Source organism: Acomys russatus, chromosome 22 (genome assembly GCF_903995435.1).
Source record: "Acomys russatus chromosome 22, mAcoRus1.1, whole genome shotgun sequence".
NCBI lineage: Eukaryota > Metazoa > Chordata > Mammalia > Rodentia > Muridae > Acomys > Acomys russatus.
Genome location: NC_067158.1, coordinates 17,662,254 through 17,674,629, shown reverse-complemented (window position 1 = coordinate 17,674,629; position 12,376 = coordinate 17,662,254). Strand labels below are relative to the sequence as shown.

General features: G+C 42.0%; 1 protein-coding gene across 1 annotated transcript in view; it reads left to right on the top strand.

Moving 5' to 3' along the window:
* The window catches only part of Cobl (cordon-bleu WH2 repeat protein), a 231,435-nt gene that overhangs the window by 160,063 nt on the left and 58,996 nt on the right, over positions 1-12,376 (top strand). Inside the window, exon 8 of the mRNA XM_051165055.1 lies at positions 10,400-10,538. Coding sequence (XP_051021012.1) covers positions 10,400-10,538 — 139 coding nt within the window. The remainder of the gene's footprint in view (positions 1-10,399; positions 10,539-12,376) is intronic.

Below are 12,376 nucleotides of genomic sequence, written 5' to 3'. Positions count from 1 at the left end.
TCCCTCCAGCATGGCCTGCTCCCATCTTCCCATCTGTTTGGCTTTGTTGATAACCTGCTAGTCCAATTAGTGCCATCCATGTGTGCACGGGTGTGGGACGATGCACTGGAGCATGGGAAACCTACCAGTGGCCATGCATTAAAGAAGAAGAATCCTTCATCCTCCAGCTGCTGTCAGCTACTAACTGCATCTCAGGACCTGGAGAGCTCTTACCTTATCAGTTCCGAAATGTCAGTTGGGCTGATCACGTGATCATGGGCAGGGTTTGGGAAGGTAGCTGTGGCTGGTGCAAGCTCATGAGGATGACAGAATTGTCAAGTCCAGACTTTTGCATTTCGTATCGCTTCTCCTCATCTTTCAGTTTTTATATTCTTTCTGCTGCTCCTTCCTAGGCCTTCTCTGTGCCCTGGTGGCGATTCAGAGAAATATGTGGAAAAATATGCCACATTCAGACCTGAGCACTCAATCATCTGTTCTTAGTACTTTGGCTGTGTATACAGCTATCTCTTGACTGCTGCCCACTGCAGGGGGGTGGGGGGGGGGAAGCTTCTCTGACCAAGGCGGAAGTTGAGAACAGCCCAGATCTATTAGTTTAAACATAAATATTCATAAAGACACTTTGACAATGTGACCATTTAGCAAAATAGCAGTTTTTAACACTAGAGCTTGTGATTACCCCAGCCACAGGCTTTCTTGCTTATCAGAATTACAGTACCAGACATTGTCTTTTCTGGGACAGGCCCAGATCTAATCAGAATGTGGTTAGTTAACCAATAGTAGCCACACCATTATTGCGCCAGTGGGCACATCTTGCCCATTGACGTCTCCCACTCCCCTGGCAGTCTGCATGGCACCTTCCAGAACTATGAAAGCTGGGTAGCATGTATGTTTGCCTATCAGTTTGAGATTGGTGTATTCATTTCCTTCAGCCACAGTGTGTGGTGTCTTCAGCAGTAGAGCCTTACCATATAACCTTGGTTGTTTTGGAGAGCTCTGGGACCTCACTGACCAGTAACACCTAAAGAGGTACTCCATGCCTTGCACTGTGATTTTTTATTAACTAACATAGGTTGTTTTTTTTTTAATGAGTTGGTATTATCCACCTACACAGGGTAATTCCACTCCCCCCCCCCCACTTTAAGTTATATTTCGAAATTAGCTTACTGGTGAACTTACACAAAGCATTTTTATGTATCTTGAGTTTCCGTTAACCTATCCGCTGTTTTCTCCTCTTCCCCAAACCCTGTCCCTCCCCAACCCCACTTGGTTATTTTATTCCCAGTTTTGCTCTTTCTTTTTGATCACATGTATTCTACTATCCTTCCAATTATACACTTTTTGACTGAGTTGTAAAGTTGTAGGCTTTCGTGTGGTTTTTCACATGACCTTCCCTTGTCTTAACCTTCCCTGCTCCATTTCCTTTGTAGCCTCCTCATCCCTTTCTGCTTTCTACCCCCAGTATTTCCACTGTCTACTTCCATTGCAACTACCATTTCCTAGTCTCCTTCCCTTAACATGTACTTTCCCCCAAAAGACCCCTTTCTAGTTGCTTAGTGTCTTATAGTTAGGGTCCCTATTGCCGGGATAAAACACCATGACCAAATGACACTTGGGAGGAAAGGCTTCGTTTCACCTCCACTTCCGTATTTATGGTACATCACTGCTGGGACTCAAGGCAGGAACATGGCTCAGGCTGCCTCCCCTCCACGGGTGCTGCTGTCCTGTGGCAGTTACCCGCATGGTATTGCCATCTGCAAGATTCTGGCTTGTGCCTTCGAGGATGTAGGCTCTCCTAGGCCTTCTTCTATGATGCCAAGCCTCAACTTCTCTCCATGACCCAAGGGGCACTTACTGAAAGGGAAGCTCCACTTTCACCCCCTCCTGGCCTCTCACAGTGCTCAACCTCAGCTGCTCTCCGTGACTTCTCCTGTCTTCAAAACCAGCACCACCTGGGGGTGATTCTTACACCAAGTTCAGCTAGTGGCAGGAGACGCAGCCTTGGCCTCCTTTTTCCCATAGCTTCTGTGTGCTGACCCTGAGAAAACAGTCCCAGAAGATTTGGTCTCAATGATACTGATCTCCTTTTAATTGGAGCTGACTTCTCAGCCACGGTGGGCCAGAATCAACTGTCCTAGTAAACTAAACTTTCTATTACATTGGTTTTAATTAATCTCTTGTTAATTGCAGCTGATTCTTTCACCTCAGATGACCAGATACCACAGAGTCTTAACACAAAAATATTGCACAAATGGCCCTGATAGAGTCTCAAATTTTACTATCTACCATTCTTTCACTTCATTTAAGAAACCACGTTAACCAATATTTTAATGGAAGTGTTATGTAAATGTCTGATATGCAGGATATCCAACATGCAACCCGCAAAGGGGTCGCAAACCACAGGTTGAGAACCACTGGTTAAATTTTTTTTTTATTTAGTTTAAATTGATAGCAATTGTGTGTCTTTGTGGGTCCTTGTTACGTTTTAGAAATAGGTAAGCTAGTCAGTGATTCCATTACCTCACCGCTGTGTCTTTTTTTTTTTGTGGATGAAAGGTATTAACATCTCTTCTCTAAGTAATTTAAGAATTACGTATATTACAGTGTTAGGAACCATGGTTACCATCAGGCAACATGAAAAGTTATTCCTTCAGTTTAGCTGAAACAGGGCATCTTTTGATTAAAATCTTCCTTTCTCTCCCCCTTCTGTATCCCATAGTGTGTGTATGTGTGTATGTGTATACACACACACACACATATATATACACACACATATATAAATACATATATATATACATATATATATATATATTCTATGATTTTTTTTCTGTGTTCTTCCACTGACAGACATGTAGACTGTCTCTGTGTGCTGGCTTCTGTGAGTTCCTTGAGAGAGCAGATAGCTCTTCAGCTCACGCGTGCCCTGCCCTCCGCACATGCATCCTGAATAGGAATGGCTGACCCTGTGGTTCCTGTTTGATGAGCCTTCATGCTCTTTCTTCAGAATGATTACTAACTCACATTCCTGCTAGCTGTAGCAGTATTTCTTTTTCCCACATCTTCCTCAACTTCCTTTATCATCTTTCAAAGTAATAACCACTGTAACAGGTGTGGTGAGGTACTATGGTTTTCATTGTCAGTTCCTTGATGATTTGAGTTGTTGACCAGTTTTGATATATCTATTGATATATAAATCAAAAAACTGGTTTTGTTTGTTTAAGATAGCATTTCACACTGCAACCTAGGTTGTTCTAGAGCTCACTACATAGTCCTATTTGGTATCAGACTTGAAGCAATCCTGATTTATCCTACTGAACACTCATATTACAGATATGAGTCACTATGCCTGGCTTCTATTGACTGTTATGTTCAGGCCCTTTGGCCATTGTTTAACTGAGTTATTTATGTACTGTTGTTTGAATTCCCTATGTAATCTATATTTTTGTCCCTGTATTGTGTGATTTTAAGCATTTCTTCCAACTCATCTCTGGTCTCTTCTTTTTTTTTTTTTTTTTTCGTAGCTATATAGAGGCTCTTTAGTCTGATCTGGTCATATTTGCTTCTTTTTGCTTTTATAATTTTATATTTTTAATCAAGGAGAGCAAAAATTGCAAAGCATTGGTAATAAAAACTTAATAAAGCTCAAATAAATTAAAATGTATTCACTGTTGAACATTGAAAGTATTAGTGTTATTAATATGTGTATAACACCCAAAGAAACCCACAGATTCAATGCAATCAAAACTTTAAAGACACAGAAGAAGCAACCTTATGATTCACATGAAACTACAAAAAGACCCCTAATATACCAAGCCCCTTGAGAAAAAAATAAAACAAATAGCTGAACACCATGAATTCAAAATACAGTATAATATGTTATAAAGCTGTTATAACCAAACCAGCACACATAAAATAGTGTGGTGAATGAGGCAGGACAGAAAGGTCAGAAATATACTCACCAATTTACAGTCACCTGACTTTCAGCAAAGACACCAAGTGCATTTAATAAGTAAGAGTTTCTTCAGTAAATGGTGCTAGGAAAACTGAACATTCATATATAGAAGAATAGAATTGGAGTTTTATCTCCCTGCATGCACAAAAATTAGCTCAAGATTCATTTAGTCTGAACCCAGGGCGCCTGCACAAACAGCTGTACCAACCAAGGGCAATGCACTCAGTAAACCTAGACACCCCCCCCCCCATTCAGATCTAGCCAATGGACAGCTCATTCTTCATGGTTGTGGGGAGAGCAGGGACTGCCTCTGACATGAACTCTGGTGCCCCCAATCTGATCACTTCCCCTTGGTGAGGAGGCCCAGTGGCACTCAGAGGAAGGGGAAGCAGGCTATCCAGATGAGAGCTGATAGACTGTGGTCATATGATGGGAGACAAGGTCCCCTTGTATCAGAGGTCCAGGGGGAAGGGAATAGGGTGAAAGAGGGAGGGAGGGGGAACAGGAAGATACAAGTGACATGTAATCTGTGTAAGTAATAAGTAAAAATTAAATTAAATTAAAATTTAAAAGATGGATTTAAAAACCTAGAAGTAAGAGAAGAAATTCTAAAACTATTGGAAGAAAATATACAAAGAAAGCTCTTTGCCCTTAGTCTCGGCAGTTATTGTTGAACAGGTCTCTATTTTTAGCAGATATTTTGATCAGTGTGTTTGTGATTGTCATTCAACTTTTCCCTCACAATTTCAGACACATGCCATCTGACCAGACACACTTCTGGTCTACAAAGCTCCTTCTGAGATGCAAGCTCTTGTCTTATGATCTGCTCATGTATGTCATGATCTGCTCTCATGTATGTCATGGTCTGCTCATGGGTGCCATTTAGCTGTTCCTCCTTGCTTCTGTGAGCTGATTCTTTTGGCCTTTGGTTTTGGGCCGTTTCCTTACAAGGTCTCTTTTATCTATCTCCTCTGCTTTGGATTCTTTTCATTTAGCCGGGCGTGGTGGCGCACGCCTTTAATCCCAGCACTCGGGAGGCAGAGGCAGGTGGATCGCTGTGAGTTCGAGGCCAGCCTGGTCTACAAAGTGAGTCCAGGATGGCCAAGGCTACACAGAGAAACCCTGTCTCGAAAAACCAAAAAAAAAAAAAAAGGATTCTTTTCATTTGGAGTCCTTTGATCTACCTCAATTTTTATGTAAAGTGCTGTTGCTTGTTATTTTTCCACCCCTTCCTCTTTCTTCTCTTTCTGGGACTTCTGTACTGCATACACTGCACCATGCAATGTTGTCTCGCAGGGAGGAATCATCTTCCTTCTTAGGAAGTCCCCTGCCTCATGATTCCTAGTGACATGCCTTTAAGTTTGCAGAATCTTTCTTCTGTTTGATTAGGTTTGCTGGATAAACCCTCGAGTGGCTTTCCAGCTTTGTTGTATTTTCCAAGTCCAACACGTTCTCTCTCTTTCCTGGATTTTGTCTTTGAGTTGATCCTTTAACTTTCTCACACCCAGTTTTCCTTATGTTGTTTACTCATCTATCTGTCTGTCTATCCTCTTATGATTCATCACTCTACCAAGGTAATTATTTTAAAATATTTTTTTCAGATCATTAATTTCCACTTCTTTGGGATTGTTTTCTAGAGATTTACTTTGTTGCTTTTCTCAGTACACAGTATTCTGGCATTTTAACTTATTTGTTATTGTGAACTGTACATTTGAAAAATAAATAAATAAATAAATAAATAAAACACACAAACCAGCAAGTAAAAATCCCCACTCATGCTCCCAGACCTTACAGCTTAGCATTTTATGAGTTCTTCAGAATAGTAAATCCATATGCAGATCTTGGGACAGCTCAAACTTTGCCTATGTTTGTATCTTCTCTGGCCTCATATAATTGTATTATTGTTTTTCAAGTAGCTTATAATTTCTTCCTCCCTCTGGTGTCTGTCTATGGTACTGCAGGTCTCTAGGCTCCCTTCATCTCGGTAACACCCCAGCTATCAGTACTGTGTTACTCCATACTCCCAAGTCTGACCAAAACCGAGTCATGCAAGCCTATGCAGAAAGCCAAAGCATTACTCGCCTTTCCCACTCTTTTGACTGCCCCCCATGGATAATCTGTAAGCTGGTACTTACTTACTCCTGATTGTGTCCGCTGTGCTAGTCTCTGTTGGTGACAACGCCGGGTCTCTGAGTTCTGGAGCAACCAGCTCTTAATTTTTCTTTCTTCAGCTCCTGCCATCTACCCACATCCACTAGCTCCCTAAGAACCCTCCTGTCACTCCAGACAGGTAGTCCTTGTCCAGGCAACCCTTCTTAAAAGCTGGAGAGTAGCCTTATGATTCCTTCTCCTTCCTCCCAAGGGAGATCTGAGCTGTGCTGGCCCTGGGAAAAAGGATGGAGTACTTGAAATGAATTGGCTATTTTAGTTCTTGTTTATATGGCTGCTCTTGCCTTTGTGGTCTGCGTACTATGACATCCTACATGATCCCTGGCATTCTCATTATAGCTTTCCGGGCTTCAGACACATAGTAAGTCATTGCCTCTATAGACAAGGACCAGGGCTTCATATTCCTCCATATTACTGATGGAAAAGAATTATTCAACTGGGACAAGTAATTTTGGACTCTGTTGTTTTCACTCTGAATTTTACATATTTACTTGTGAAGCTAAAACAAATGGACTTAATGAAAATTCAGAAGAAGAAAGGAAAAGATGAATGGTTGAGGAAAGAAACTTGAGGGTGTTCTAAGAAATGTAATTTGTGGTAATCAGGACAAACATATTCTTAATATTCAACTGAAGGCAACAGGCCTAGTTCCTGATGCCTCATCTGTTCACATGAGTGTCAGTCACTTCAGAAAATGCTTGAAGGTTTACATACAGGATAAGGGGATGGAAGGAGAGGAAGGAGAATATGAAATAAAAATAGTACTAAGCATGTGAGAATATATATGTATTAAGTAGCTTATGCTTCTTTTATAATGTATAGCAAACCATCAGTTTCAGCAGCTCAAATATATGTGGTGTTTACTTATCAACTATCCTTCATTAAATCTGAAAATAAGAGAAAATGTGGCTTGAAAAGCAAACTAATATCTCTCCCTTTGAAACCTCTTTAAAATGAATAAAAATAATCATTTTAAATAGTTTTAGATAAGAAAGAATTTTTAAAAGTGATGATTTTCAGAAGGTTTTAGGATAAATGCCTGGCAAAGTGGTAGCAGCTAAATATTGATCCCTAGGGCTAGGACAGGCATCAGGCAGGTCCAGAACCCCACTAGGCTAGCAAATTGGGGGCAGACTCCACTGCACTCCAGAATACAGAATGAGCTGATGACTGACTGGTGCATATCTGAGCAAGAAGCCCATGTGACCCTTTCTCCCAGGGAGCCATGCTGCTAACCTCAGAAGGGTGGCTCCAGATATCAGACATGGCTAAGTCAGCAGCAAACAGATAGTGTGTTCCATGTGATGCAAGCGGGCTCGGTGCCTTCTCCTCCTGTTCCACTTTGTATTCTGAGAGCCCACTCCCTTCTGTGTAGGGTGTGCTGACTTAGGAGAGGAATCTGCACAGGTGGGTATGTGCAGCTCTTTCCTGACAGCTAACCAGATTTCTGCCCATTCCAGGGAATCTTGTATGTGTGTGAACAGCCTCTCCCCCTCCAAAGCAATATACTGTAAGCAGTCAGCCAAGGAGCACAGATATTTGAAGACAGGGTAAAATGAGATCATAAGAGACAGACGGTGGGAGGTGGGGTGGAAAGAAAGCTAGAGGGAGAGAGACTCTTAGGAAAATATAACACGTAAAGTTAAAAATAATGAAAACAAAAATATTATATATGCAGTGCTGTCAAGGAGAAAATGAAAATATTCCCAAGAAAGAAGAGCATATTGCTGACTTTAAAATACATAGAAATCTTGGAAATTAAATATGCTGCAGCATACTTTAACACTCAGAAAAAAGTGGGCATTCAAATAAGGAAATTTCCAAGAAAGAGGCATGAACATTAGAGGGAAGAAAAATGAACCATCAGTTCAAGATCCTCTGTGTTCAACTGAAATCCTCCATGTTCAGAGAGGAAAAATAAAGAGGGAAAATAAAAGTAAGAAAAAGGTGAAAAGGTAGAATTCGACATTTCTGTGGGTTGCAGGAATGCAAATGCCTCAGAAAAGGGGTGAAAGGAGCATGACCTGCTACACCATGGACTATCTGGGCACCTAGGCGAGAGGACACTGCAGGCCAGCAGCAGAGAAGCCAAAAGAATGCTGAAGGCTGAGCCTCAGTGGGGTTGGTATCCCATGGGCACAATGACAGACTGGGAATGGGCAGGCCTGAATGCTTCCGGTATTTTGGAATTGTTTTTTTTTTTTTTTTTTCCTCTGTACCCACATACAGTGTAATAGGATAAAGACATTTTTTAAGATCCAAATGTTTTTAGGTTCAAACATCTTCATGTACAGCTTGTTCCATAAACAGGAAAGCAGCAGAGTAGGGGGTGGGTGGGTGGGTGGGGGAGTGAATTTCCTGGAAGTTCATCTAGGAAAAGAGAGTTAGGTAACAAGACAGTAGTTACCCAACGCAGGAGGACAGTGTGGCGCTTCTCCTTCAGAGCTGGGCACAGGGAAAAAACTTCGGAACTGCTCGTTTTCTGTTTAAGAATTTTGAACCACAGTTGCCTTCCGGTAATAGAAACTGAGTATGTTATTGAAGATGTCTACCGAGGTGCTAGTGGGTAGAGGATGATTCAAGTCTCAGGCTGCAATTCTGTGGGCGTAATAGAGAAGAAAAATCACACATGCGCGCATGCACACACACACACACACACATGCAAACACACACACACACATGCAAACACACACACACACACACACACACACACCTCCCTGTGGCGGCTGCTGGAGTGGAGGTGCTAACCAAGACCCATTGACAACTAGGCTTTGAAGGGATGCTTTGAGTTTATGTTTGGCCCTCTCTTTATGCAAAAATATAACAAAGAACTTTGAAAATATAGGAGATTGTTGTGGTCTATCACAGTCCCAGGAAATAAAAGGCGTCACTTTTAGAAGAGAAAATTAAAGATTAGGAAAAACTGTGGCAATGGTTAGTATTTTATCTTAAAAAAAAAAAAAAAGATGATTTTTTTTGCATATACATTTTTGCTTGCAAATACATTTTTAATTTTTTTTGCAATAAGTCTGTATTACTGATACACACACATACAATTCTCGTAAAGACAATGGGATGGCTTCCTTGTAATGTGGTGCCGCATCAATTCTATGTTCTCGAGCTCATGACGCATGCTTGAATCACTAAGCCAGAGAGCATCCAGATTAGACCTGAGGTACTAGAGGGCAGCAGTGTGCACAGACTCCAGCCCTGGAAAGTTCTAGTAATAGTTGGACAGGACTTGACTATGAGTAGCTGAAGACATGACGCGGGAAGTTGGGCTCTGCACCTAGATCCTTCCTCTTTTTAAAAAACAACAAAAAAATATATATATATATATATTATTAATTTATTCATAGTACATCTCAGTTGTTGTCCCATCCCTTTGTATCCTCCCATTTCTCCCTCCCTCCACTTTCCCCTCTACTCCCCTCCCCTATGACTGTGACTGAGGGGGACCTCCTCCTCCTGTATATGCTCATAGGGTATCAAGCCTCTTCTTGGTAGCCTGCTATCCTTCCTCTGAGTGCCGTCAGGCATCCCCATCCTCGTAAATGAATTCCAATCAAGTGAGAATGAACAAAAGGGAAGAAAACCGAGTCCTTCAGAATCAAAGAACCGTGATCAGTGGGTTACAGACAAAAGCAGGTTTTACTTTCAGCAGGTATAGCTGCCCAGGGAGCTGCTGTTAGTGTTAGGATTTCATTGTCATCATCTCTGAGCCACGGCTAGATTTCTGTTCTGGATGGGCGACCGATATCCCATATCTTGGTCTAAGGGCCACATACAGAGATGCTTCACTGTGGACCTAGATGCAGGATGGGCATATTATGCCTTTGTGCTGGTCCTGCCTGTTTTGCAATGTCCACATGAAGAGCCAGAAAGGGACCTGAGCTTTGATCTAACAGTGACCTCTCCTATTCCAGAATGAATAAGTTATCTCTTGTACCTCAGTAAGGACAAGGTCATTTTCTCACGCTAGGGAAGTTCAGCAAGTCTCCAGAAATGCCTAGAAAATAGACACTTCTTAAACAGAATAGGGAGCTGGGGAATTGGGAAGCATCATTCTGCCACCTCGGGTCCACACCGAAATGTGAAAGACCACACCTGCTTGAAAGAACCAGAACTGGACCAGCCATGTGATAACGTTCCTCTCATGGCATGTCACACAGAGCCTGCTTTTGAGGGGCCTACGTGTGTGTGTGTGTGTGTGTGTGTGTGTGTGTGTGTTGCCTCTTAGAGACCGACAAATCCTTGATGTCCTCTACTATGCTTTCCTAGGCCTCCCTCAGCACACAGGCTGATCTTCAGAAGAAGAAGCGGCGGGCGCCAGCTCCTCCTCCACCACAGCCACCACCACCAAGTCCTGTGGTCCCCAACCGCAAGGAGGCTAAGGAAGAGAACAGGAAGAGCACAGTGGGTGAGTGACTATGGCCTGCTTCTATGCATGTCTCTGGAACGCCTGCCTTAACACACAGGTCTTTAGCTCTGTTGTTAACCTCGGCAATGGACTCCTTGCTAATTGCATTAACCCAAAAAACATGTATGCTAGAGAAAGAAAGTCTGGAAATGATTAGCCCTCACTTTCCTTGATATCTTATTTACACCGAGGAAGACATTGAGGAGGTGAAGATGGTGGCAGGATGGCTTGTGGTTAAAGAACCCAAGAGAAGGTGACAAGTAGAGCTCGTGTGAGTGGCGATGGCATGTGTCGCTCTGACTGGAGGGTGTCTGTAGAGGCTGTTTGAGGAAGTGTGTGTCGTTTGAAAGACATCTTAGGCCTCTCATAGTATATTCAAGTTGTGCATTCCTAGTTTGAATATATGACGTCTGAAATGCTTCCCAATCTGAAACCATTTGAGTATCAACATGGCGCCACAAATGGAAAATCCTGTAGCCTGGAGCTTGGTTTCATGAACAAAATTACTTTTTAAAAAATTACGTAAAATTACCTTCAGATTCTGTATATAAGGTATATATGAATTATAAATGAATTTTATATTTAGACTTGAGTTCATCCCCAAGATACCTCATCATGTAAATGCATAGGTTCTAAAATTAGAAAAATCTAAAGTCTAAACACATCTGGTTCTGAGCATTTGGAGATCAGCCTGTACATTCCTATTTGAAAATAGTCCCAATTTACGTACTGTTGATGGATTTAGCAAAGCCCCGATGATGAGAGTAAGAGAACTCAAAAGAATCAGGACAGAGGTCTGACACCTGTAAGCAAGGCGTAACCTGTGAGGTCATTACACCACACGCTCGTGTGCTGTAGATCATGGGGCAAGATGAGTAGGGCTGGGCTTCCCAGGCCCATGAGCCTCGGGAGGCCCATTTGATTTTAACATCCCTTAGTATCCTTATTTCACTGTACCAGGACTACAACTAGCCCCTGCAGAGACAGGATTAGAACATTGCAGCGTTGGACTCCCTCGTTCCTGTTCCATCAGAACCCTGCAGAAGCCAGGTGGCAATCATGCCCATTCCTGGGTTTAGGAGGCCCGTTGTTTCTACACTGACAAGCAGTCTAGGACCCCAAAGGAACAATACTCCCAAACACAAGTGGTTGCATTGTAAAGTTCTGAAATTTTAATAAGGATGAGTTGGCTGTTTGTCAGCATCTTTTTCTTTTAGTCGGTATTTTACTTTTAATGTATGGCACTTCACATACTGAGAATCAATTATCCTAAGAAGTAATAACCTGTATTTTACATCAGTTCATCCCATTTCCCACAGGAATATAATATCAGAATGAAAAACAAGGGCTGGAGAAATGGCTCAGAGAAAAGGGCTCCTGCCACCTCAGCTCCTAACACCTCAGTTTGATTCTTAGAACCTATCTGTGGAAGGGGAGAACTTCCACAGGTTGTCCTCTGATATTCACATGCCACTCCTGACCAACCGATGCAGGTATACAGGCACACGCATGCACACACACATACACACACACACACACACACACACACACACACACACACACACACACACACGCACATGCACACAGGCACGCATGCACACACAAATAAATAAATAAAAGGTAGATGATAGATAGATAGATAGATAGATAGATAGATAGATAAATAGATAGAAGATTCATGGTAGATAGGTAGGTAGGTACATACATACATACATACATACATACATACATACATACATACAAACAAACTTAGAATAAAGAAGGTTTTAAAGAAGCATTTTTAAAAGAATGGAAAACAAAATAAAGAATATTGCCAGTTCTTTGAGCTGTACTGTCTA